Below are 24,411 nucleotides of genomic sequence, written 5' to 3'. Positions count from 1 at the left end.
TCGAATATAACTCCAGCTCCTTGGTTACACTTTGTTCACAACCGAGTGAAGAAAGCTCTTTGAACTTCATGCTGCTATTTTTATGGAAGCTGGAGCTCTGTTTAGCATTTTTTTAAATCATTTGGAAAATGTATTGGGCTCTCCTCCCTCTCACCTTCCAACCATTGTGGTCTGAAACGAGAGTATAATATCTCCCAGTTGAGGATAATCTTATCAATTGATCTATGTGCTGCATTTTTCTGTAATTCTAGGTATGTGCATAAAAATGTTTGCTTGGAGTTTTTTTTATGTCTGGGCAAAGTGATCTAAACAACCTCTACTGGTGCTACAAAGCACTGCAGAATGACTGAAACCGGTAACTGTGGAAATGTGAACATGTCTCTGTGTGTGTGTTTGTTTTGTTTTCAGGCAAATGTATACATTGCTGCAAAGACAGATAGCTTTCCCTTTGTAGCCCACGTTCAAAGAAACTGAGCATGCAAATGCATTAGAAAATGTTTAGTGTCTATAATGTTTTTAGTCAGTCATAAAGAAAAAGAACCTCTAAAAAGTTGAACACTGGACACACTGCATGTGAACACAAGCCATTACTTCGCATGTCTCATTTTTTCCTGACTTACTGATTAAGGTCTTTGTTTTAAAAGCCAGTGGTAAGTGAAATACTTCTTGGTTTTCTGGGATTGTTGCTTTCTCAGTGATCTGTGGAAAGTAGACTCTGGTGTGATATATTAGGTGTGGCACGCTTGCTGGCAGTTCAGGCTTCTCAAGCCAACCCTTCCTAGGAATTCTAGTGACATTTACCTCTTCTGCCACCACAACTGTTCATGTGGAAAATAGCTGGAGACAAGGAGGGAAAGTAGATCATGAATGGGCTTCAGCCCATATGTAACTAAAGACAATAAGTTTAAGCTCACAACAATCAAACACATGGGTGCATAACAGAAGTTGAAACCTGTGAGCAGAGTTGTCCACCTGCAGCTGTTAGTGTTGGATTCTGAATGTGGAAGCAATGAGATGGGATCTTCATGTGCATACAATGCCAGTGATACTAGGCTTGCTACCAAAACATTCAACTACCTGTAACAGCTGAAATTATGATGCCTTTTCAGCTGTCCTAGATATCAGATAGTTGACTCTTTTTCAATTGTGGGAGCTGAGGATATTTAAAAATCAATCTTCTTAGCTTTGTCTTTTGACTCACAGAGGCTAATTAGCATTTAGAAATATGTGTAATATCATGTCATTCTTATTTCAATGAACAGTTTTAGATCCATCTGCCAATTAATGTCTTTCAACCTTTTTAAAAGTCTTTGAGCCCTGCAGTTCTAGGGAAGCTGTTAAGAATCTAAACCTTTCAGCAAAGTAGCAGCCAGCCCACCTCTCTGCTGGAATGGCTCTCGATCCATACACAGTCTTGTAATATATTGCAGTGTGATTTAAAATGCTTTGCATCTACCGGAAGATCAGAAACAACTGTTAACCAAGAACATCCATTTTTGGGGAGAATTGTAGCTCATGTCCAACTGTGTATTTCTTCAACCCAAGTTGGGGAAAAAACATTACATACTGTTGAGGAGAGACTTTCATCTCTAAATCATTCTAATGTGATGGGCAGAAACTCTCAGGTTTTGTATGAGGAACATAATAAATGTTTTCACATTTTGCTTCTTGTACAGAGATGTCCTCTAATTATTTAGGTGAAGCAGCATGGTTGGCACACATACATGAGTGTAGCTTTGTTCTGAGTTAGGCTCACCTGTTGGAATGTGGACATATGAAGGTTTCAGAACTACCTAGGAGAAATACTTAACACTGAGTTATCCCTGAATATCCACTATTCAAATCCTAAGGCACCTGTACTACTTTTTCCTTTTCTGACTAAATGTTTTCATTAGCTATCCTGTGTGTTTGGGGAAGGAGAGTTCTTATTTGCTTATTTGCTAGGAGAGATTTACTATACTTCTTTAGGAAATGAAATAAAATGGCTTTATTTCTGTGTGTGAGAAAGAGTGAATGTTCTCATTTTCTACCTAGTTGATATTTACATTTTAGTTGATAGATTATTAAAATGGTGGTTGTTCAATCTTAAGTTTGAGGGGAAAATACTAACCACTGGCATTATTTTTGTTGTAATTGCCACCTTTTATATATACAGAAGGTGTGGGCAAATACATATCAGCCAATATAAATAGAATGTTTCAAAGTCCAGCTTTCAAGCAATCTTCAAAATTACTGCATGCATTAAGGGTTTCACTCTTTAATATTGAAATAAATATTACTCATAAATGTCTTAAATACAAAAGATATAAAAGGTAACTTCACAAATATAACCTGCTTTAATTTGTGAAACACTGCTGGATTCTTGCATTCTAGTTTTTAGTAGCTGTTAAAATGCAGATCACATGTTCTAAAGTGGGGGAGGGAAGGAAAGCAATTAATTGGCTCTGAATTGTATCAGTACTGTGTGTATTTAAGAATGGAGTCACTGTTGTTTCAAATTCTCAATTTTACTAACAGCTGGTCTCAGTTTAGGCAAGGCAGCAAATGGAAGAAATAATGCAGTAATAGTCGCACCCACCAACTGCAGTCTTACATGATAAGTTTCACACACCTTTGAAAGATGATGGGTTTTATCTCTTCCTCTTACTGCTGCTGTTGTGAGTATTCAGCATTCAAGTGAATGCTGTGATCACTGCTGAACTGGTTTGCTTTTTTCTTGGAAATAATCAAGGAAAGGTTGGTTCACTCATATGCTGCTTTTTCAAAACCCCTTTTCACTTAAGATAGAACAACCTCCAATTAAAACAATTATGTAGGATAAGAACATGACTTAACCTTTGGGAGAGTCAAGAATTTGCCTCATCCTGAAAACAAGTGTTAAACTGTGGTGAAACATCTGTGTGCTTTTGCAGACAGCAATCAAAGGCTAAAGTGCCATTTACTTGCAACTTGTTTCTGTAACTCTCTCTGAATTGAGGAGACAGAGATAATTACCCTGCTAAAATGTATGCCTTGCTCAAGGAAAAGCGTAGTCTTTCCAAAGAAAGGTGATACAGTTTATTTCAAAGAGCTGGCCCCTCTGCAGTACTAATGACTTTATTTCCTGACTTGGGGATCTTTTAATGGATAGAATAGAATAGAATAGAATAGAATAGAATAGACCAGGTTGGAAGAAACCTTCAAGATCATCACGTCCAACCTATTATCCAGCATCACCTAATCAATTAAACCATGCAACCAAGCACCCTATCAAGCCTCCTCCTATTGATATGTCAATACAGTGAGTATACTTAATAAAGGTTACTGAAAGCAGCCACATAGAATTACAGATAAATTCTAAGATGTTATTATTGTGACTTTTTTGCTTGGAAGGCTATTTGTTTATATTTCAGCTGTGCATGAACTGAAAACCTGCACAAAAAGGTAGTTATTCAATTCTTACATATTTTTTAATAACTTATAAGTTCCCTGTCCTTAAAAGCTGAGATGTTCTTCTTGTCACTTACCCAACTCCACTGGAGACAGCATAAGGGTATGCTGTTCCTACCCTGTTCTTTGACTTCTGTTTGCAGCCTCTAAGCAAAGTAAAACCAGACTTTTCTAGATTGTTCGTGACTGATTCCATATGAAAATTCAGATGTGGTATTCCACTGTTTCAGTGTAACAAAATGCATTTATGAGAGAATACAGGAGAAAGTCCTGAATACATTTAGTTCTTCTCATTCTTTGGCATGCAGTCGCCATATATGTCATCTTTTGTATTCCAGCTATTTATTCTTATCTCCTTTCTTTCACAGGCTCTTCAGAGTAACCTGAAGTATTCTCTATTGCCAAGACGGTTGATCATCAGCAAAAGATTATCTCAGTGTTTGCACCCAGCACTACCTAGTGGAGTGCATTTAAAGGCACTAGAAACCTATGAAATAATCTTTAAAATCATTGGGACAAAATGGCTTGCCAAGGATTTATTTTTATACAGGTAAACTTTTTTCTTTAAAGGCTTATGCATTTCACAGTCTGTTTTAATTCAGTAATTTTTTTCTTATCTTTATTTTGTTTTATTTATTCTTTTTTTAATACAGCTCTGGTTTGTTTCCTTTGCTGGCAAATGGAGCAATGTCAGTGAGGCCTGTTCTCCTTGGTTTGTATGAAAAATACTTCCTTCCTCTCCAAAAGTCCCTCCTGCCTGGTCTTCAAGCCTTTGTAACTGGACTGCTGCCTGGATTGGAAGAAGGATCCGAAATTTATGACAGGTGACAATGCATATTAATTTGAAAGCAGTATGCAGTGTTTCACTTTCCTAGGGAATTCTCAAGAAATTTCTGTCAGCTCTCTATAGAAGGCTTTATAAGGAGCTTCTAAGGCTGCAAGAATACTGAGTCCCTGAAAAATGCAATAAATAGGTTTGAAGTAGAATAACTTCCCCCTTCTATTTTCATCTTAGGAGGAGAATTGAAGAGAAGAGGAAAGGGAGGGTTAAAAATAGATGTGCTGAGAGACATTAATAAAATCTATTTCTTAAAACTCCACCAAATGCCTTAATAATTAACCTGATTCCCCAAACCACTGCTCTGTCAATAAATTCTATTTAAGTGTTGCAACACAAGAGAGGAGCTGAATTCTTTCCAGTCTTTCTGTATCAGTTATTTACCCTCAGGTAACACAGGCAAGAGGCAACTCTTGTAAAATCTGCTTTGGAAAAACGTTTCTCTCCCACCCCTAGGTTGCTTTTGCAGAAGGGATGGTTCTTTCATGGATCCCTTGAGTGAAACCAAGAAGGATACAAGTAGCTAGTTTGGGAAAAAAACCTTGAATTTTATTTTGTTTACGTGTGAAGAAGGAAAAGTTAGAAATATAGAAAAGGGGGAAGAAAAAGTAAGGGGTAGCAAAAGCAAAGATATTTACCACTGTGGATCCAGGTGATGTATTGCTGATCCTGAAGGTCTTGATCAGTGGGGAAGCTTCAAACTTTCCCTGTCACCTCCAGGGATTTATTGCTTTTCCAATCCCATATGTAGTCACACTGCCCTATTCAGTTGCCGTGGTTATGGCATGTTTGACTGGCATCAGCACTGGTCCCACAGTTAGTTACATGTGCCAGTCCTGGCCTCACAGTAACACTCTTGAGAGTGGAACTTGTGACTTTGTCTGGTTATCAGCTGCTATTGTCACAGAGCTTGCGGTCTTGTAGATAAGTAGGATCTTCCTGGAATAATGATGTGAAAACACCTTGAGAAGGCAAACATGAGGATGTGTTGTTTTGGACTCCTGTGCATCAGGAGGCCCACAGAAACTTGTCACAGTGAGCCTCAGCATCTGTTGGTTATCAGCACAGAGTTTGTAGTCTTGCAGATAAGCAGGAATCCCCCTGGGACGATGGTGTGAAAACTCCTCGGGAAGGCAAACAATGCTGAGGCAATTAGAGGAAGACAAACTTGACTCCTTACATAGGTGCCCTGGTAGTAATGGCAACAAAACCAGGGTCAGGAAGTGTGCTGAGAAGAACAGCTCGGCACCCATTTGTGTAGTGGTTTTGGTTGAGTTACCAGAATTGTTTTTTAAGGTGTTAAAAAAACCTCCAGCACCATAGGGTTCATCCAAATGTTTCTTTGCTTAAAGAGTCAGTAAATGTTGCATTAGCAGCTCATTTCCTTTTGTATTACCAGTCTGGCTATGTCAGTTACTGTCTCTGCCTTTGTGTATACATTTCATAAAAAAGAAAACAAACAAAACCCACACAAAGACCAAAGTGAGATGCGCCAGGCTGTGCTGATTGCAGTTGGAAAGCAAAATACTGCTGTGTCTAATCCCTTTTTTTAAAAACAGGTATTAAATTGAAGGCTCATATTAGTTGCTGGAACAACTAAAAGTAGCTTGCATGTATTCCAAATCTGGCAAGCAGCATTCAGTTGCCAGTTTTAGAATACCAGATCCATGTATACACCTCTTACTCATCTGCTGTAGAAACAAAAAATTTAGTATATGCTTTTGTGTCAGATGATGTATAGTTTTCTCTTTCCTACAGAGCTAGTTGCTAGGGGCATGGGGGAGAAAGGAGATCCTTTGGAACTAAATCCCCTGTGTATCTGGGAACTTGTTAGTGACAGTGAACTTGTCCTGAAACTGACTAAATTTGAAGTAGTGAGTTAATGGGAACTGCTGATCAACTTCCAAGATCTGACTTCTGGTTTTATACCCTTTCCCCTATTCTTTCTTGATGGCACTGTTTACCTCTGTGCCTTGAGCAAACAGGATCACAGACAGGAACTGACTGTGTATTTCACTGTGAAAGATTTATGATAAAATTGATTTAATGCCATTTTGTGAAATATAAAATAGTGCAAGAAAGTTTTTTCTTTCATTGTAAAGATGCATTTCTCTGTTTCATTGGAGCATGAAACAGAGACCAAGGTGTCTTACTGGCAGGTGTGTTAGGTCTGTTTAAAATTCAACTTCTTGACAGACTTTCCACTGAATGTTTTCAAATCTTCACCATCAAGGACTAACACTAATATATCCCCTGCTTTTCCTGAAAGTGTCAAAAGTACTAGTTCAGGCCATGCTTCACTCTAGAAACTATTTCCTTCTTAAACACTCACATACATCAGAGTTTACACACAGACACACACAGAAATGGAAAAGAAAATAGGGCTCAAGAGCTACTTTATAAAGAAGTGAAAAAGAACATCAGGTTCTTGGGGGTGGAGTGTCCCTCTTCTCTGCTGGACACTTCTTCCTCTTTTCTTACTTCTACATTCCTCATGTGACATTTTAATTACTATGTTGTAGTCAAATATCAGACTGCTAACAGAATTGCCAAAGCAGCAAGTTTGCTTTCAGACACAAGACCTCCAATGCCTTTTAAACTAATTTCAGTGTTAGTGTACAGTCCTGTGTTCATCAACTGACAGCATATAATTTTACTGCTTTTTTTTTTTGGTTCAGTGACTTAGAATTTCAGCCCCTGGACTTCTATATATAGGTATGTAGATTATCTTCGAGTTCCCAGACTAAAAATTTACTTTCAGAGTCTAGCATCAGCTTAAATTATTTCCAATTCATTGTCGCACACCTTTGGTTGTAAATATTTTGCAGTCAGAGCTACCATCACAATTTGGTTAAAGCTTTGTATTGTCATCTCAATTTTTAAGACAAGAAGTTTCCTAAAGTATGCATAGAGACTTTGTTTCAGTGAGGCTGCACAGTGACAAAGGATTGAGCGTTTCTTATTGCTTTTATACAATCAGATGCTGGCTATCTTCCTGTGAAAAGGGCAGTACAAATAGCAGAAAGATGAGGAAATCAAATAAATAATGCCAGCTACAATTCTAATTCTGTTTACAATTGCCTTTTTATGGTATAAAATTAAACTAATAAACCCATGATTTCTTATGCCAAATGTATTTCCCTACAGAACAGATGCTCTGCTTGTGAAGCTGTCCTTACTGATGGGCCAGGAAATGTTCTATGGAGCACTCTGGGGCAGTGTCCTGGCCAGCCCATCCATCAGGCTGCCTGCTTCTCTTTTTGTTGTCAGCCATATCAACAGAGAGCTACCTGGAAAACAGCAGAAGTACATGCTTGGCACTGATTATAACCTCACAGTAAGTTCATTGCACGTCTTGTAGAACAGACTTACAGAGCTCATTGACCACACTACTAGCATACTAGCAGATTATGACTTCTCTGTATTCAATTAGAATAACATGCTCTTAAAAATATTTTGAGGAGAGAGAAAGAGGCTGATGGAATTGCATAATATGAATACTTCATATGAACATTTTACCTGAAATACAGGAGATAATGTCCCATACTGATTTTGGTTAGCCTGCAGAATGTCAGCCTTCTGAAGCTCCTGCAGGTTTTGATTATTGGTACTGCATACCGTCTTGAAAGACTGACTCTGTTTCAAAGCAGCTGATAAATTTGACATCTTTTCTTTACTTGTTCTGAATTTGCATTTAAGGTTGAAGACCAACTTTTCTGTAGTACGGTATATCCAGTGTTTAACCTGGATTCCCCTGTGTTTGCACAGAAGACAATTGTCCTGGAAGGCAATCTTGAAATTTAGTATATATATTTTTTTCCCTTCAGCAAAATGGTAGAAGGTGGCAGTTTAGTAGGTGGCAATTTATGTTGAACATGAGTGATGGAATAACTATAGTGCTAGTTAAAGTACTTTAATATCTGCGTTTTGTGAGGCTTCACATTCTGTTTGATGTGCACTGTGGCAATCTGTATTGTTACAAAACCAATTATTTCATAAGTATTAATGATCCTTTTAACAGTACTCCACAAAAATTCCTTTTTTTTTTTTAACCCATTTTGGGGGCAGGAGTTAAATGGCTGAGTAGTTATCCTCTTGTTTAAAAATGTACTGTTCACATTTAACCAAGTTTACTTTATTTCCTTCTTGTGATTATTAACAGTGATTATAGGATGGGATAGAATAGAATGGAATGGAATGGAATGGAATAGAATTAACCAGGTTGGAAGAGAGCTTTGAGATCATTGAGTCCAACCTATCATCCAACACTATCTAATCAACTAAACCATGGCACCAAGCACCCCCTCCAGTCTCTTCTTCAACACCTCCAGTGATGGTGACTCCACCACCTCCCTGGGCAGCCCATTCCAAGGGCAAATCACTCTTTCTGTAAAGAACTTCTTCCTAACATCCAGCCTAAACCTCCCCTCGTGCAGCTTGAGACTGTGTCCTCTTGTTCCGTCACAGATTGCCTGGGAGGAGAGACCAACAGTTCTAATGTTACCATAAAGTAAAACACCTTTATGCTTTCTTTTGCTTTTACAGATAAAATCTTTGTGTGCATCAGTATTGGATTCAAATGTCCTTGTGCAAAGAAACACTCTAGAAGTGATTCTCTTCTTTTTCCCATTTTATACTGCTTTGGTAAGAGTATTTCGGTATTGTCGCATGCATTTCGCAGGAAGCTGTCTTCTGTGAAACCAGTCTAGTTCTTGCCTCTGTGATTACCAGCTGTCTGGATTTTGTACCTTGAAAACCAATGAAGTTTTTCAGTGTTTATGTTTCCTCATTAGTGTTAATAGTAGAGGAAACTGGTGATTTTAAAACTCCTTACAGCTTCAGATGGAGATGTGCTTTCACAGTGATTATTGTATAGTACTTGGAATGTGCTTGGAGTACTCAGGCCTGAGAAACTGTGTATGGAAAAGATATGGAGCTCCTTTTTCAAGCAGGATTTCAGCATTTGGAGCTGTCTTCACTAAACTAAGATACCTCTGTTAAATACTAAAAAAGAAAATATTGCTTGAAACAAGAGCTGCTCCCCATAATTTCCTAATTTACCTAGTAGTATAGTCAGTGTTTTGAAAGTGACAAGTAATTTTAAGTCTTATGGCATAACATAACTAAGTCTTTAATATTTTTAGCTCAACTGTACCTTAAATAAGAGCATGATCATGATTGTGTCACAGTCTCTTTCTTGAGATTTTTAGTATACAAAATACTCTGTTGTTAATGGTTTGAGTTTGTTGTTGGTTGGTTGGGTTTTATCCCCCCAAAACATTAATAATATTGTTTATATTATTATTATTAATATTTAAAACATTAAATCATTACAAATTTTACTTGTTTCAGTGTTTATAAACAGCTAAAATGTCTCTGGTTTTCATCCTAGGGCTGCAGTGAAAGCACTATTCCATTGCGGAGGACTGATTTAGTCTATATACTGTCATCAGCTACACAGACATTGTTGAGGAGAGATATGTCACTCAATAGAAGATTATATGCATGGTTGCTAGGTACTGTACTACATATAGTGGTATTCAGTATTCTGCATACCTAAGAGGAAAAAATAAAGTGGTGTTTAGTTGCCATTTATTAAGTACCTGTTTAATAAAAATAAGCATTCATTTGCCAAACAGGTCTCTTCAAAGCAGAAATCATTTCACTGTCCTGAATCACAGTATATCTGATGAGTTATTTATGGTCCTGTCCATGGTTCATTCTGAAGTGGTTCAGTGGGCTGAAGGGCATGACGCACGTTTTTTAACCTTGCTCTGCTGGAATAGTCTATGAGTTTCCATGTGGGCTTAATATGTCAAGGAGAGCCTATTAAAGAGGTATAGCATCTCCTCATCTACCTCCTTTGAGCCATGTAAGAGGACACTAAAACTTGACAGGGCAAGGTGCATGTAGTTGCATGAGAGCTGCCCTTGCTGACCCTGTGACTGGATCTGGCCTTGTGTTTGATTTATGGTTAGGTATAGCACATCTGTATGCCTCAAACTGTGATGTGTAGGGCCATCCTTGGACAATAAATGAGCTAGTTTCAAGCAAAGTGTTGAAATGGCAAAGGTTAAAAATACACTGTAATTTCAACATTTGTTTAAATGACGTGGGTAGTGCTCAGTACTGTAGTGCAGTGTTTATACTCCTGATGCCTTTCTTTATCTCACAGGCTCCGATATTAAAGGTGGCACTTTTGCTCCAGACTCAACAACTTCTGAAGAGCATGCTGTTTATTTCTTTGGAAAATATTCTAAAGATCTTTTGGTTGAGGTTGGTGCTCATTGTATATAGGTGTATTTACAGTCCTTTCAAATCTCAGTGCAAACTGCATCTGGAATTGTTCTCTGTGACACTTTGTCCTTCACTTTCTGTCCCTAAACAAAACATCCTTTTGGTGGTTATATTTTCACCTCTCTGAATGCCTGCTGTGCTGTATTTGTCCCAATATAGTATGTGCTTACATTACAAATGGATTCTAATGAAACCAAAGGGTAGCATTTTTCTGAACTACTTGAATTATTCAAAAATGCTTCTCTGAATGAGATCAGCTCTTGAGTACAGATGATGAGATATTATTGATTTGTTTCCCGATATGGACAATCAAAGCCAAATTGTACTGGGAAAAAATTAAATTTAGGTACCCTTCACGTCTTAATAAAATGGCAGGCTCTCTTGTGCATGTAACATTTTGATGCCTTCTTTTTTTCCTAGAGTTTGATTGAAATTTTACATCAGAAATTCCCAGAGTCTGATACAGAAGAGCAGCATCAAGCTTATTTGAAACCCTTCCGCATCCTAATCAGTCTCCTTGACAAACCTGAAATAGGTAACGTTGCTTGTCACTTCTGACTGCTAACAGCTCTTGTAACTTGGTGTTCATCACCTTTGACAGCAAGACAGGACTAGAGGAAATGGTTTCAAGTTGTGCCAGGGGAGATTCGGGATGGATGTTAGGAAATATTTCTTCACAGAGAGGGTTATCAAACATTGGAATGGTCTGCCCAGGGCAGTGCTGGAGTCACCATCGCGGGAGATGTGTAAGCAGTGTGTGGACCTGGCTCTTATGGACATGGCTAGTGTTGACTCTTCAGTACTGGGTCGAGGATTGGACTGGAAGATCTTTGAGGTCTCTTCCAACTAGATACATTGTGTATTCTGTGACTCCATGCAACACTGCAGAGTTCTCATAATTCTGAATGTGTGTGCAGGACACCATGTTCCCTGCCTTGAACATGGTTCAGAACAGTGCTCTGGATTGAGCACCCTCTCCAGGTTGTCTCTGGCTTTTCTGCAGAGTACTCCACTGTGTACCATAGATGTATCCTAGGGAGGAAAATGCACTACCATGCACAGGACTGCCATCTGAGGGACCAGTTAAAAAGAACCACTTCTGCCCTGGTCTCAATATACTGCTCTGTTAATTCCTTGGAGCTTATTCTCTAAAATACTGTCAGACCTTTTTTTTGGTCTTATAAAGTGTCTTCTATTTGGAAAACCACAAGTGCTACTCTTGTCCAGGTTTTCACCTGGTTCTTGGCTGTGCTTGGAGGCCTTCCTATGCACTTGTGTCAAACTCTCATGACTATCTTGCTTTTCCAGATACTGCAGTCCTACAGGCAGTGGTGGTACTGGTGTCAAGTACCTGCAGGTAAGTGGTGCTGCCCACTTACCTGCAGGTACTCCAGCTGGAAATAACCAGTTACAGGTGCAGGGAGGTAGGGGTGCCTCTGCCTAGTGGCACTGCTGGCATATGCCAGCCTGATGCTACTGTGGGAGCTATAGTTTGAGACTTCATGACTGAGCTGTGAAGAATTTCCTCCTCTTCCCTGTCACATGTCTCTCCCATTGTGTGCATGAAGTTGCCAGCACCAGAAGGGTGTGGCTCTACCAGCCCTTATTTTAGAGAGCAAGTTCCCTTTCTGCATCAAAAAATTAAAGCAAAGTGATATGCCAGATTTGTAGGATTTAACAGGAATCCTACTGGTATTTGTTAGAAGCTAATAGAATCTTAATGATTGGCTGTATTCCAAAATATCATTCTAGGTATTATCCTGGGAAGCAGAGTGATGTTACCAGTGACTAAGCCTTAGAATAAAACTCATGTACTGAGACTAAACACTTGGCTGGCATGTAGTTAATTTTGAAGGCTCCTGTATCTAGTAAGCTAATCCTCTTTCATGGGTCAGGAAAGTCCTTTTAAGCATGTTTCCTGTTAAAGAATTATCAAAGCACTGCCAGGAAAAAAAGAGGATTCTGTACTGCTTATCTACAAATGAAAACTTAAATCTGTTTATACAACAGTGCTGTTAATGTTTGCTTCCACTGGTTTTAGCTGGGTTTTAGCTGCTCAAGAAAAAGTAAAGAGTTTTTTTATTTATTTATCACAGTTAAAGCCTCATTACCTAAAGTATTTTTATTTCCTAACAAAAGTCCTGACGAAGAGACTAAGGTTGTTACCTTATAAATGTATTGATTAATCTCAGTTACTACCCTATTGTATGTTTTATTTGGCTGACAGTCAGTTTTAATCTGAGCTACAAACAAGGGTCATTTAGCTAAACCATATTATACAGTTTCATGTTTCTCTCCTAGGCAGCACACAAAACTAACTTCTCGAGCCTTAAGCCAATATGACTTTCACTCCCTTTTGGAGTGTTTTGGAGTGTTAACAGTGTTTGTTTGGGCTTGTTTAAAGGAAGCAAACTAAAGCGTAACAAAAATCTTTGTCCTTTTCTGCTGCTCTTAATCACTTTAACTTTTTAAATTTTTTTCCTTTTTAGAGGCACTCATTGGAATGCTTTATGCACTACTTGTTGTTTAATGGTTCCATGTTTATGGTATAAATGCTTGCTATTTGTTAATCTCTGCAGACAAATTCAGATAAAACAAAGAAATTGTGTCCTGTGAAATTTGGGTGCAATTGTCAGCACCCACCTAACTTACACTTTTTCATAAGACTGTTTAGTTTAGTTTAGTTGCCTAAACCAAATTATTTAGGCATTTGAACTTTTAAATCTGCTATTTTTCACATCTTTTCTTTCTCAAAAATTAATCTAAGATTAGTGTGTTAAATGTGTATTGGGAAATCTGCTTGTTCTCTGTACGGACCCAGACATGGCAGGTTTTTTTTTCACATGTGAACTCAGTGTGTGGCTGTTATTATTATGCCCACTTAAGAATGATTGCAGTGTAAGTGCTTTATGAAACTGACTTTAAGTGTAATGTAGAAGCAGTGCCATGGCTTTCCAAGAACTACTTTAAAAAGTTCATAAGTGAACCACAGATGCTATTTAACTAGAATTAAAAAGCAACAACCCAATAAAACCAAAAGCCAACAACAACCACTGACGAAACCCCAAACAACCAACCAAAGACCCCACCAAACCAAAAACCCCAAAGAGAACACCAAAAATATTTAACCATATATTCACCTTTATTTTAACTGGAAAGTCTGACATTTTTTAAAGCCATCAAAGCATTTTCTTCCTGCTTCGGTGATCGTTTCTTTTTAGCTTAGCTCCTAGTAATGTAAGTCTGTGCAAGCTAGTAACTGAGATGTTTGGCAATGACTTTGATACAACTATTGGATTCTCTTTTTCCTTGAATTTTAGGGCCGCAGGTTGTTGGGGATCTGTTCCTGGAAGTTATTAGAGCCTTTTATTCCTACTGCAAAGATGCGCTTGGCTCTGATCTGAAACTGAGCTACAATCAAAGTGGCAACATACTTGCAAGGTATAATTACAAGTTATCAACTATGAACTGAAACTTTGTCATTTATATTAAGCTAACATAGTAAAATCTGACCAGTTTAAGGAAGGTTAGGCCTTTAACAAAGTTCTTTATGAGATTTTTCTGTTGCTTCTGGTTTTCTGCACACATACTTGATTAGTTTTTTGATTGGCAGAGAAGAAAAATTATGTACACTGCATATGGTTGGTGTTGATTAAATTCAGCTATGTTGGTCTGGTGACAGAACTTCTAACCTTTTGATTTTCAAAGTTGAAAGCTTGATCTCTTTTATTTGGGAGAGAAAAGATCAAAGTCTAGCTTTTACAGAGTGATTTAATCCTTCATTTTAAACATCCAGTGTCTTAGCCTGTGGAGAAAGGGGGGGAAAGATTTTAGAACACATCAGCTTATGCTGGGATGTGTATGCTCTTGGAATCTTGGAATCTTCACTAACATCTGTTTACTTGCCTCCCCCTCCCTTTTTTTCTCTTTCACACAGTGCAATCAAAGAGAATAAAAACGCTTCAGAAATCGTCAAAACAGTCAATTTGTTGATCACATCCTTAAGCACAGATTTTCTTTGGGATTACATGACCAAATGTTTTGAAGATTGTTTCAGGTGGTTATGTTGTCAAACAATAGTGCTTGTCTTAAAAATGCCACTTAACAGCTATCTGTGTAAGATAAAGAAATTTACTGAAGGATTTAAATTCTAGAAGTGCATAACACATGGTAGAATTAGTCAGGTATGTAAGCTGCATCCTAAAATAATTCAAGAATGAAAACAGGTAAATAATAAGATGTAAACAAGCAACCTGAGGACAAAATAAGTTACTTTCAAAATGACAGCTGAAGACGGAAAAGGTATGGGAGGGAGAGGTCTTCCTCAGAAGAACAAGTGGGTTTTGAAGAAAAATAAAGATCTGTCTTTTTTATGTCTTTCTGAACACAAGAGAGAAGGTCATACTTGAAGTAGTAAGGCTGTATAGAGATTCAATCAGAAAATTAGAAGCCCTTTAGCATCTCACATGCAAGCTACAGTTTAGCTGATTTTGGCAGAATGTTTTAACCTGCTGTGTTAGAAGAACCATTTTACTTTGCTGCAGAAAGCCTAGCTATTCTGTATTTTGTGGGGGTTTAATGAAGCCTTTTTATTGTAAGAAGAATTTTTACAGGGAAAAAAAAAAACCTTACATAATAATGTTTCTCTCAATCCAGAAACAAATCCACACAGATGAAATATCCTCTTGAAAATATTAGCACTCCTCCTACAGTGTCTGAACTCTGCACACTATTGGTGTTTCTTCTTGATGTGATTCCTTTGGTAAGGCAACATGAAATTGACTACTTCAAAGTCTTAAGAAACTTAAAATCAAGTAATTTGTATTGTGAATACTAAGCAAACTGCATGCTATGTCCTGCAAAGTGTAGTTTTGTGTGCTGAATTATATATAGCCACCCATGCCACTGCCTAGCAAAATAAAAATTGTTTGCATTTTTAAACATGCTGATTCTATCCAAGAATGAAAAAGTTCACCTTTTGATTCTTGGATAAATAATTTCCTGGGACTTTTGGATATATCATGATTTAGTGTCCATCCTGTAGAAAGAATAAAGAAGGAATAGCACTGAAACAAGTTTGTACAGTTTACCCATTCATGAATTGAGTTTATCAGTGTTGCTAGACAGCTGAATAATAATATGTGGTAACCATTTTAAATAATCCTTTTATTTTAGGAACTCTACTCCGAAGTGCAGACTCAGTATCTTCCACAGATGCTCAGTTTTATGGTGCAGTCTCTCCTGGAAAATATGGAAGTATTAGATTTACCAGAACTCACTCATGCCTTAAAGACCTGTTTCAAAGTGCTTAGCAAAGTGCAAATGCCCCCTTCCTATTTGGATGCTGAGACAGGAAGTGGAAATGGGGTAGGTGTCTTTCAAATACTCATGGATGTTTAAAATTGTCAGTGACATATCTTATTTTAAAAATGCTAATTTTCCTAACTTAAACCTAGACAATAACTGCAAAAATCAAGATTTTTGAAACTTCCCTTCTTTGGCCTCTTCCAGAGCTATCTGATGCCTTATTATCCATACTGGATATTCAGTCTGACCTGTTAGAATTATTTGTGACAGTGAAGGTGTATAGTCTTGTCTGAAACAGGACCTCTAGAGAAGCATTTGATTTAAAGGTTTTAAAAAGGCATTCAGCATTATGCAGTTGCTAAAGGTTTGAGTTGCCAAATCAAACCCAGCTTTACGGCTGGTTAGGTCTGCAAGGCTTTCAATTAATATATTGGTTTAACACAATGTGGTATTATTTGTGTGCAAGAGACCGTGACAGAGAATGAAGAATAGGTGGTGTAAAGCAACCACATAAGCACAGCCTGCCAAAGTTTTGCAATAAATACATGCATTTGACTAGAAATGATCCAACATAGGTAACGCTGTTTCTAGTGGTGTGTTGATTTTAAGGAAACAGTTCCATCAGCTCAGCATCTGTAGCTATGGATCTGTTGGTGTTTCTTGAGCCAATCATACAAACATTTGTTAGGTTTTAAATGCAGTTAAGTTGAACTAAATAACTGTCTCATGACTCTGTAAAAGTAATCTGTATCTGAAAACTGCAGATACTAGGGCTTTTTTCTGTCATTGCTGCTCCCTACTGCCTGCCATAGTTCTATGTAGTCTAAAATGATCTACAGAGTGCCACATTAACCACATTAACCTTACTGTTTTAGAGCCCGGTGAAAAGGGAGAATGTGGATATAGCCTTGGAGACTAAGTCTGTGCTGCAGGAGGAAGATGAAGCTCCATTCCCAACCCTGAAGTCAGAAGATAGTGGCATTGGTCTAAGTGCCTCTTCCCCAGAGCTCTCTCAGCATTTGGGGGTGCCAACCGTGACCCTGGAGAGAGATGATGTCTGGAAGAAAGGGGGGAGCATTCAGAAAACTTTGTATTGCATCCAAGAGCTAGTTGCCAAGTTTTCCAGTAAATACATTTTTGGGATGCAATTTCAGGAAACAAGTAATGAAAGCATCTCAACAATGAATCTGAACGGAAAGGAGAAGAAAGAGAATGGCTACAGATTACCTGAAAATACTGGCAAGAAAAAGAGCCCCTGGGATACAAAGCAAATCACAGTACCTCAGTTTAAACAAATGATTTCAGACTTGTTCTCAGTCCGAGGGTCACCATTCAAGAACAAAAGTTCTGATCCTCTTCCTTCTGACCACAACTGTGGTACTAAAAAGGAAAAGGAGGAAGAAGAGTGGGACTTAGAACAAGTAATGCTTGTCTTGGGACCCCTTAGAGGTGACTGCAAGGAAGCTTTTGCTGCAGCTTGTCACCTCTTGTTGGATTGTACCACATTCCCAGTCTATCTTTCAGAGGAGGAGATGGAGCAGTTCTCTCTCTCTCTCTATCAGATTCCTGGTAAGAAAAGTTCCCTTTACTTGTCAGCTTGAATTCAAAGGAATCCAGTGTAAACTGACATATAAGACTAATCTTGTGTAATTGGAGGACCTGTTTGTTCTGGGAATTCAAATTCATTCACTAGCTTTAGCAGGAGCAGTTACTGGCCTGAAGGATAGTTGACAATACGGGTTTGTAGTGAATAGAGAGGTGGGAAACTGAAAACTTGGATTCTCTTCCTCACCTCATAACAAATTTCTTCTCTCTTCCTTAGCAAAGTGGTGATATACCCATCATATCATCTCTTTGCTAAGGGTGAGTTGTGTGGTTGAGCTGTCTGCTTGACATGGAGATGTTTGAGTATTTGTAGTCCCTTCCGCATGGTCAGCAATGGAGTTGAAACTTAGAAGGCTTGCTCTCATAATTGTGTTTCTTAGGAATATCATCCTAGGATTATAGAAGTTTCTTTTCAAAGGTCTTTTAAACTTCACACTCTGCTCAATACAGTCAGGTTTAAAGCCAAAAAGGGGAGAACGTCTGATAATGGAAGTCTGGGCTGAATGTGATGCACAAGTTGTCTGATGTGGAGAAGGGAAAGTGGTCATTTTGTTGCAATAGTAAAGCTGCTGAAACATTTGTTTTTGAAGCCAGAGGTGTGAACCGTATGTCAGATTCCTCTACTCAAGCTTTAATAAAACTATCTGATTATTCAGTCAAGAGAAACAAAGATGGCTTGACTTGATGTTAGCCACATCAGTTCAATGTGTGCTTCATGGCTTCTGAAATTATATGCTCCACACTACCCTAAAGAGCATCCTTGGATCCACAGACTTCTATTGGTTTTGACAATGACTGCTGGAAAACAGCAGCTGTAAAAAATAGTTGTGGAAAAAAACATAATCTGGGAAGGAGAAATCTGCTAGTTAGTGAGTTACTGAGGTCCTGCAAGAGCTTTCACCTGAGAGGAATTGGGATAAGAATATGACTTGCTTTGAAGCAAGCCCCTTCCAAGGTAAGGGACTTGCTGACAGCATGGCAGTTAGATTTGGGCAGTCATTTTTGTCTCTTGGTCCTGTGAACTTGATTGAAGAATTCTTGAAAATATGACCACAGTCTTGAGATTATTCAAAAACTTCTTTCTCACTTACCTTCTGAGGAGGTTGTGATGCCAGCTTCCCTCTGTGGCTGAAGTCCTTAATGACAATATGCTGTTGTGTGAATGACTGCTATGTTCAGAACGTGTCCATCTTCACTTTGCTGGAGGTGATCAACCATTCCCAGTCACTGGCACTCGTGATAGAAGACCGAATGAAGCGGTACAAAATGTCTGGCCACAACCCCTTTTGTGGAAAGCTACAGATGATCACCCTTCCTCCTATTGCTCCTGGAGTTCTAAAGATCATCTCAGAGAAAACAGATTTCTACCAGGTGTCAATTTTCTCTTTCCTTTTACAGCCCAGCAACACTGCGCCTTTAAGGATGGGGTGGGAAAGGGAAAGTTATTTGAGGATGGATGTTTGGGGGCAGCATGCCTGTGTTACAATGACACACTGCTGGTTTTTGCTTCCACAAGCATTTGAAAGCAATTGCATTCTTCACACAGTTTCACACCGTATCACCAAGGTTGGAAGAGATCTCAAAGATCATTGAGTCCAACCTGTCACCACAGACCTCATGACTAGACCATGGCACCAAGTGCCACGTCCAGTCCCCTCTTGAACACCTCCAGGGACGGTGACTCCACCACCTCCCTGGGCAGCCCATTCCAATGATGAATGACTCTCTCAGTGAAGAACTTTCTCCTCACCTCCAGCCTAAACCTCCCCTGGCACAGCTTGAGACTGTGTCCCCTTGCTCTGGTGCTGGTTGCCTAGGAGAAGAGACCAGCCCCTTCCTGGCTACAACCACCTTTCAGGTAGTTGTAGAGAACAATGAGGTCACCCCCGAGCCTCCTCTTCCCCAGGCTAAACAACCCCAGCTCCCTCAGCCTCTCCTCATAGGGCTTGTGCTCAAGGCCTCTCACCAGCCTTGTTGCCCTTCTCTGGACACGTTCAAGTGTCTCGATGTCCTTCCTAAACTGAGGGGCCCAGAACTGGACACAGTACTCAAGGTGTGGCCTAACCAGTGCTGAGTACAGGGGCAAAATGACCTCCCTGCTCCTGATGGCCACACTATTCCTAATGCAGGCCAGGATGCCATTGGCCTTCTTGGCCACCTGGGCACACTGCTGGCTCATGTTTAGGTGGCTGTCAATCAGTACCCCCAGGTCCCTCTCTGTTTGGGAGCTCTCCAGCCACTCTGACCCCAGCCTGTAGCTCTGCATGGGGTTGTTGTGGCCAAAGTGCAGCACCCGGCACTTGGACTTGTTGAATGCCATCCTGTTGGACTCTGCCCATCTGTCCAGTCCATCGAGGTCCCTCTGCAGAGCCCTTCTACCCTCTGACCTACATCTACTAAGGATGTTCAAAAGTGACAGGTTATTTTCAAACTATTAGTTGGTTCTGTGCCCTCATTCTTGGGGGAGTAGATATAGTTGATTTCTGATTTGAAGGTTTGGTTTCATTAGCTTGAAAGCTACGCTATAGAGACCTTTGATTCACTCTAAGCTTTGCAATAAGAGAAAGTATTAGTGGGTAATAGTAATGAAACATTCCTTCCTCCTTGTTTTCAGTATAGATATTTGAGTTATGCTTTCCTTCTCCTGATCATTTATTTAGTGTTGATATGAGGGTTGGTTCCAAGATCTTTTCATCATTAATTACTGTGTTTCTAATTGCTGTGCCTGGCACAGGAATAGTCTGTTAGAGTTTGACCCAGAAAATACAAGCAGAAACTAATTTTCTTAACTTCTGGTTGTGTACATTTGAATTACCTGTCCTGCTAGGATAGGAAGGTTACATTCCTTTAGGTCTGAGTGTATGACCTGAATTATTGCTATTTGCTAAACTAAAATGATTTGGAAATCCCTTTTGGTAATAGAGGGCATTTGTGCAATGGGAATGTTTTAAGTCAGGGAAGAAAAGGGTATTATTACTATTATGATCATTATTGTTCTTCTTATTAATAATTCTTTTTCCCTAGAGAGTAGCCTGTGTGCTCTGGGATCAGCTGAACAAAGAGACCCGGGAGCATCATATTGCCTGTGTGGAACTGTTCTACAGGCTGCACTGCTTGGCACCATCAGCAAATATTTGCGAAGATATTATCTGCCATGCACTTCTGGATCGTGATAAGGTGACTCCTGTATTCACTGAAACCCCTTCATCACTGCAGAGTTGTTGCATTGCCTCCCAGACTGCCTTAAATTCCCTTCCACCCTATATCTTCACTCCACGGTCCCTCTAAGAGTCCAACAGATTCTGTCCATGCCTTTGCAATTCCCTGATATTTATTCATCGTGAAACTACTGCTAAACTTAATCCCTAGATACAACAGCTCTCCATGCATGCTGGAGCTGTTTTAATTTCAGCCCAAATCATGTAGTATCTAAAAACTTGCAGGTTTTGTAAATATTTTCAAAGCCACCCAGCTTATTTTGTGTTGATTTTGTAAACTTCATATTCCAGCAGACTTTATTATCTTGTAAGGGCATGTCAACATAATGTTGATCCTGTGTCCACCTTAGTATTAAGATCCCCTAATAAGTAAGCTGTAGGCATTTGCCTAGTTTAATGAGAACAGTTCTTAATGACTTACAGTATATTTGTGAGGAGTGCCTTGCACAATAAAACTTACAACAGCCACCTTCAGTCTTTGGTGTTGTTTTCATCTTTGCTCTTGCAAAATTGGAAGTTTGGAAATCCTTTAAAATCTTTTAAACACAATTACCATTAATAAACACTACCTAATATACCAATGTCTTCCTGTTTGCCATCCAGGTTTTTAAACCTCCTTAACACCAAACCAAAACTAGAATGTTTATATGCAAGAGTCACAGAATGCATCAGGTTGAAAGGGACTCTCAAAGGTCATCTGGTACAACTCCTCTGCAGTCAGCAGGGTCCTAAAATACATTTCTAGTGTATTGGCAAGTCTTCTTTTTGTTTCTTTCCCACAGACACCATGGCTGTTAATTTCTGGCTGTGCATTATAGAATCACAGAATTCTTAGGGTTGGAAGGGACCTCAAGGATCATCTAGTTCCAACCCCCCTGCCATGGGCACGGACACCTTACAGTAGATCAGGTTGCCCAGAGCCACATCCAGCCTGGCCTTAAAAACCTCCAGGGATAGATACCTAGTGTTCTGGTTTAGTCTCAAACTCTCAAACTATCTGGGAAAGATTAGCAGTCATGTAGACAATCGCTGTTGTTCTGCTAGAGGTTTAAAAATTGGAGATAAATGCTGCAAAAAATATGTATCTGTCTTGTTTCCTTACAAAGGGGACAAGGCTGGAAGCACTGTTCAGATTCTCTGTCATGTGGCATCTGACCAGAGAGATCCAAGGCAGCAGAGTGACTTCTCACAATCGGTCCTTTGATAGGTATTTTCCATTTCCACTGACTTAGACTTACATTTATATATTAAAACTATATCATGCTTTGCTCTGTTCTTTTTTCTTTTTCTTAGGTGAGAAAAAGTTCTCTATAAAGAGAACAAAAAAATGAGCAAAAGGAAGATCTTCAACTTTCTTGCACCTTTGCAAAGCACTCTGTGTGCATGGTGCACTTTCCTGTGTGAAGGAAGTTCCTGTAAAATTAGAAACAGCTTCATACATGAAGAGCAGCTTGTAGACAAGCTTCTGCATAGCAGATATTTCTTTTATCTTGGAATGGGTTAAATTTTTTTCCAAAGAAAATAAAACCAGCTACCTGTGAGAAAACAAAACAAAACCTCCAAACCAGCAACAAAAGTAGTTTGACTAATTTTTTTTCACACCATCATAACCTCTGTATAAAATGAGACAAAAGCACTAAGAGTGTTTCTAAATAAATATGTGAAGGAGCTTTAAAATATGCTGCTCTTCTAGAGTGTGAGTGTATGTATGGTCTTGCTTCTACAAATGCATGTGCACTTGACCTCAACTCGGGAATACGTGCATGACCGAGCTGTTGTTAGCAGGCATGAGGCATTAGCTGCTGCTTAGTCGAACATGCATTGTGTCTGTTCCCTGCCACTCTTCTGTTGTTTGCATTAACTTTGTTTAGGATTTTCAATTGTACTTCTTCGTTCTGATTTCTCCACTCAGGTCTCTGTTTGTGGTACTGGACAGTCTCAATTGTTCAGATGGTGCAATTGGTGCTGCAGCACAGGGCTGGCTGATCCGTGCTCTTTCACTTAATGATGTTGCACGGATTCTTGAACCAGTCCTGCTGCTGCTGCTTCATCCTAAGACACAGCGCACGTCCATCCACTACATCAAACAGAAAAATTCAGCAGGTAAAACTGTTCTTGGACTGAAACTGTAAGTGCTAACACAGCATTGCATACTCCTGAACACCCACTGAAGGTAGTCTCTGAAGTGCAATGGTATCCTCCTACCCTAAGTTGTCTTGTATCAGTTTCACATTTTCCTCCTCATCCAAATACCTCTCAGTGTTGTGTACAAGAGAGTTCAGGAGTAAGTCATGCTAGATGATGGTCTAATGATAATTTCTATTACAGTGGCTGCACCTATGCTGTTAGTTTGGATTGCTCCCTGCTTTGCTCTGGGATCTTGTCCCACACTTCTCATTGCTCTTCTCAGATGATCCACACTGCATGTGTGTTCACTGTTCATGGGATCCCTTCTCGAGCAAAACTAGGTCTGCAACCAAATGAAATCCAGGAGCAGTTTGGTGACTATATCAGTCCAGGAACTGTTCATGTAGGCAGGATGGACAGGCAAATCTCACTCTCTCCAGTCTTGCCACAGTACACCATGCACCCTCATACCAGGATTCTTTACTTAGAATACTTTTTGATAATGATTCACTTGGCATAATGTTACAACAATCACTCAGGTTATGAGGACCAGCTTGCTTTTAGGGTGCACTTACACAAAGAATCTACACCTAATTCTGCTAACTTCTAAAAATTATATTCTGATTATTACCTTTGTCCAAAAATGATCCATCTTGATTTAAAAGAAGAATAGCTGAGCCCTTGTTGCATATATCAGGGGCATCCCAGAGTTAGGATGCAGAAGCAAAGAGAGATATTTTGAATTGAAGATAACCTTCAGCCACTCAAAATTAGAAATGTTGCAGAGTGTCTTCATCTTGGCAAAATAGATTTGACAGATCAAGATGTCCATTTTAAGACCTGTAATGAGAAACATTTTGAACCACATATGAGTTGTGTGTCAAATATAGGGCAGACAAATGTTACAGAGACTTGTGGGAAGCAGCTGAGAAAGGAAGACTGAGACAGGTATGGACCCAGGATTCACTCTTAAGTGCAGAGTCTGGGGGAGGCTTGCAGTCTGTTCAGCTTTGGGATTGCTGGGAGTGGTATGGACATGACACACTTCACCATTTGGCCTAAATAGACAAGGATGTTTCCTGGAGCAGAACAGGAAGACAGTGAAGTGTCTGGTAGTTTTGTGTAAAGAAACTTCCGTGTCAGCTGTCTCTCTCATTACTGTTAACCTAGCTGTTGACTTGCATAATTGTTTTTCTGTTTCAACTGACAAATAGTTAGACCTTTATAGCATCCAAAGAGACCTGTTTATTAGATGCTATACACAAACAGAGCTAGTATTTTCCTTCCTTGTTCCACAGCATGTAATCAAGGAAAACATTAGCTCTTAAAAATTAAAATTTAAAAACAAATCATGTTTTGTTGCTGTCATTTTCCTTTCCCTTCTGACCTCAACAAACATTTTCTGCTCAGGAGGCATAAAAAAGAATTGTCTATCTAGGGAGACATAGCATAAGAAAGCCAGCATATGCTTGATGTTTTGATCCTGTACTCTTGCTTACACTTAACCCAGCTGGTCATTTTAGCTCCACTTGCTGCAAGTAATAGTAGACTAGTGCAGAGTGATTTTTTAACCTCTTTTTTCTCACCATG

At 39.2% G+C, this 24,411-nt stretch overlaps 1 protein-coding gene across 1 annotated transcript in view; it reads left to right on the top strand.

Moving 5' to 3' along the window:
* The window catches only part of DOP1B (DOP1 leucine zipper like protein B), a 52,886-nt gene that overhangs the window by 8,740 nt on the left and 19,735 nt on the right, over positions 1-24,411 (top strand). The window contains exons 3-18 of the mRNA XM_054165849.1: positions 3,798-3,979; positions 4,083-4,253; positions 7,415-7,604; positions 8,813-8,911; positions 9,660-9,783; positions 10,443-10,543; positions 10,985-11,099; positions 13,885-14,005; positions 14,502-14,621; positions 15,221-15,326; positions 15,740-15,931; positions 16,747-17,440; positions 18,576-18,847; positions 20,501-20,653; positions 21,801-21,901; positions 22,607-22,797. Of these exons, the coding sequence (XP_054021824.1) occupies positions 3,798-3,979; positions 4,083-4,253; positions 7,415-7,604; positions 8,813-8,911; positions 9,660-9,783; positions 10,443-10,543; positions 10,985-11,099; positions 13,885-14,005; positions 14,502-14,621; positions 15,221-15,326; positions 15,740-15,931; positions 16,747-17,440; positions 18,576-18,847; positions 20,501-20,653; positions 21,801-21,901; positions 22,607-22,797 (2,932 nt within the window). The remainder of the gene's footprint in view (positions 1-3,797; positions 3,980-4,082; positions 4,254-7,414; positions 7,605-8,812; positions 8,912-9,659; positions 9,784-10,442; positions 10,544-10,984; positions 11,100-13,884; positions 14,006-14,501; positions 14,622-15,220; positions 15,327-15,739; positions 15,932-16,746; positions 17,441-18,575; positions 18,848-20,500; positions 20,654-21,800; positions 21,902-22,606; positions 22,798-24,411) is intronic.

This window comes from Dryobates pubescens, chromosome 12 (genome assembly GCF_014839835.1).
Source record: "Dryobates pubescens isolate bDryPub1 chromosome 12, bDryPub1.pri, whole genome shotgun sequence".
NCBI classification, from domain to species: domain Eukaryota; kingdom Metazoa; phylum Chordata; class Aves; order Piciformes; family Picidae; genus Dryobates; species Dryobates pubescens.
This window is presented reverse-complemented; position numbering and strand designations above follow the sequence as displayed.